The sequence below is a fragment of the Poecilia reticulata genome, linkage group LG11 (genome assembly GCF_000633615.1).
Source record: "Poecilia reticulata strain Guanapo linkage group LG11, Guppy_female_1.0+MT, whole genome shotgun sequence".
Lineage (NCBI taxonomy): Eukaryota > Metazoa > Chordata > Actinopteri > Cyprinodontiformes > Poeciliidae > Poecilia > Poecilia reticulata.
The window spans coordinates 533,286-535,063 of record NC_024341.1 but is presented as its reverse complement, the minus strand read 5'-3'; the positions used below and the strand labels follow the sequence as shown (position 1 = coordinate 535,063).

Genomic DNA, 1,778 nt, shown 5'->3' with positions numbered 1-1,778 from the left:
CTCCTCCCCTTGTAGGATTCCTCATTCGACTGCGGCCGGCGAAACTTTGCTGCCCCGCCAACTGTCGATATCTGTCGCTGACTAGCTGCATTTGCGTCAGAATACAGCGTCAAAAATCCCACTTTTCGTCCAGTGGAAGATTCTGAGAGTTTAAAGCATCACAGAGCAGTGTGAATAAAGTCAGTAATCAGGCTGAACTAATAACTCTAAGATAGAACAGTCATGATACCTGGAGGATCCAACAGTCTGTGACAAGCTCTCTATAGAGTACTGTAACTGTTCTATTTTTAAATGGCTTGCATATGATACATTCTGGAAATGACAGCATTTGGAGTAAATAAATGAAATGTATACTTATTTTTAGTCAATAAACAAATTATCGTCTTTGGGACTTTGGTTTTGTGTTTTCCTTTATTTTAGGATTTGTCAGCCTTTGCTTTTTATATTCAGTTAATTCTTTGAGATGTTTTTATTCAGCTGTGAATCTTTACTCATTGGTTTATGACAATTACATATAAACAATCTTCATTGTTCTTTCCAACACCCACCTCTGTGCACAAAGACCATGGTTTAGTACAAGGAGGGTCACAAGATCGATCCGCCAATGGCTTGGCTGCTGCCAGACAACCACCTGCAAAGCAGAATGGAAGAGGTCAAACTGGCGTGTTAATTTTAATCAGAAGAGGAAGAATTAAAATCTTTTGACTCGTTTTATTCTCTCTTCTGCCCGGATTCTTTGATGCCGTCATTGTATCAGATGAATCATAAAGACAAGACAAATGTTTTCCCAAGTCCAAACGTAAACATTTATTAGACGAACAACTAATTAAACTGTCAAAACTCAATAAAATCACAAACCAGCATCCAATTCAATATTTACCTCACTCCACAGACATCCACACACCAAGACAAACTTACGAGGAACCAACGCACCGTTCCCCGGAGACAGCATCACGGGTAACCCTGGAGCAATCTGAAGTTAAGGTTCCGGGTCCTATACTTTTAAAGGGAGGGCGTGTTTCCCTTCTCTGCTGTATTCAAATTAGGGGAGTGTCCTTAGCTAGTTCATTTAAATCTAGTTGACGATGTTCCAGTAAAACCCTGTTTTTTAAGATAAAAAAAGTTATTTTCTTTTGAATGAAGACAGATGTTTTTATGACCCTGTCCCAAGAGGAAGCTCTACTCTGTTGGCAGGACCACATTGTTTTACACCAGCTGTTAAATCTTATCAAAGAGGCCAAAAGGTTAAACTCACACACAGAGCCACGACCTCCTGTGAATGCCTGCTCAGTCCACAGAGAAACTAGCTGTGTTCTAAATTATAGAGAACTACAAGCTAAGTTATTTTAATTCAACTTAGTGTAATATGTTTCAATAGAACTATCCTACTTAAGAGATTATGCTGATTGAACCACAGAAATAATTTGGAGTGAATTTTCTCATTTAAAACACTATTAATAACACAGGGTTACAAAAATATTTTTTTGAAAATAGTTTATCTTTTGACAACTGATTTATTACAAACATCCACTACTGAATCCAAAAATAACATCCATTTCTATAAATCAAGTCACATTTTTATGCTAAGTTCATTTTTAATTCCGAGTTTTTTGTCTAAATTGATTATTATGGATAATTACATTTTTTTACATTATCGGTTGATTTTTAGTAATATTTCTCATCCAAATTAGATTTTTAAGATATCAATTGTTTTCTAACACAATTTATTGATGAAATGTTACAAACATCGGTTACTGTAAATGTAGCAGTCCACATTG

At 36.1% G+C, this 1,778-nt stretch overlaps 1 protein-coding gene across 5 annotated transcripts in view; it reads right to left on the bottom strand.

The window, feature by feature from the left end:
- Positions 1 to 1,778, bottom strand: part of thsd7aa (thrombospondin, type I, domain containing 7Aa) — a 131,569-nt gene that overhangs the window by 29,312 nt on the left and 100,479 nt on the right. For all 5 annotated transcript variants that reach the window (XM_008421216.2, XM_008421219.2, XM_008421217.2 and 2 more), the window contains one exon: positions 549 to 631. In XM_008421216.2, the coding sequence (XP_008419438.1) occupies positions 549 to 631 (83 nt within the window). The remainder of the gene's footprint in view (positions 1 to 548; positions 632 to 1,778) is intronic.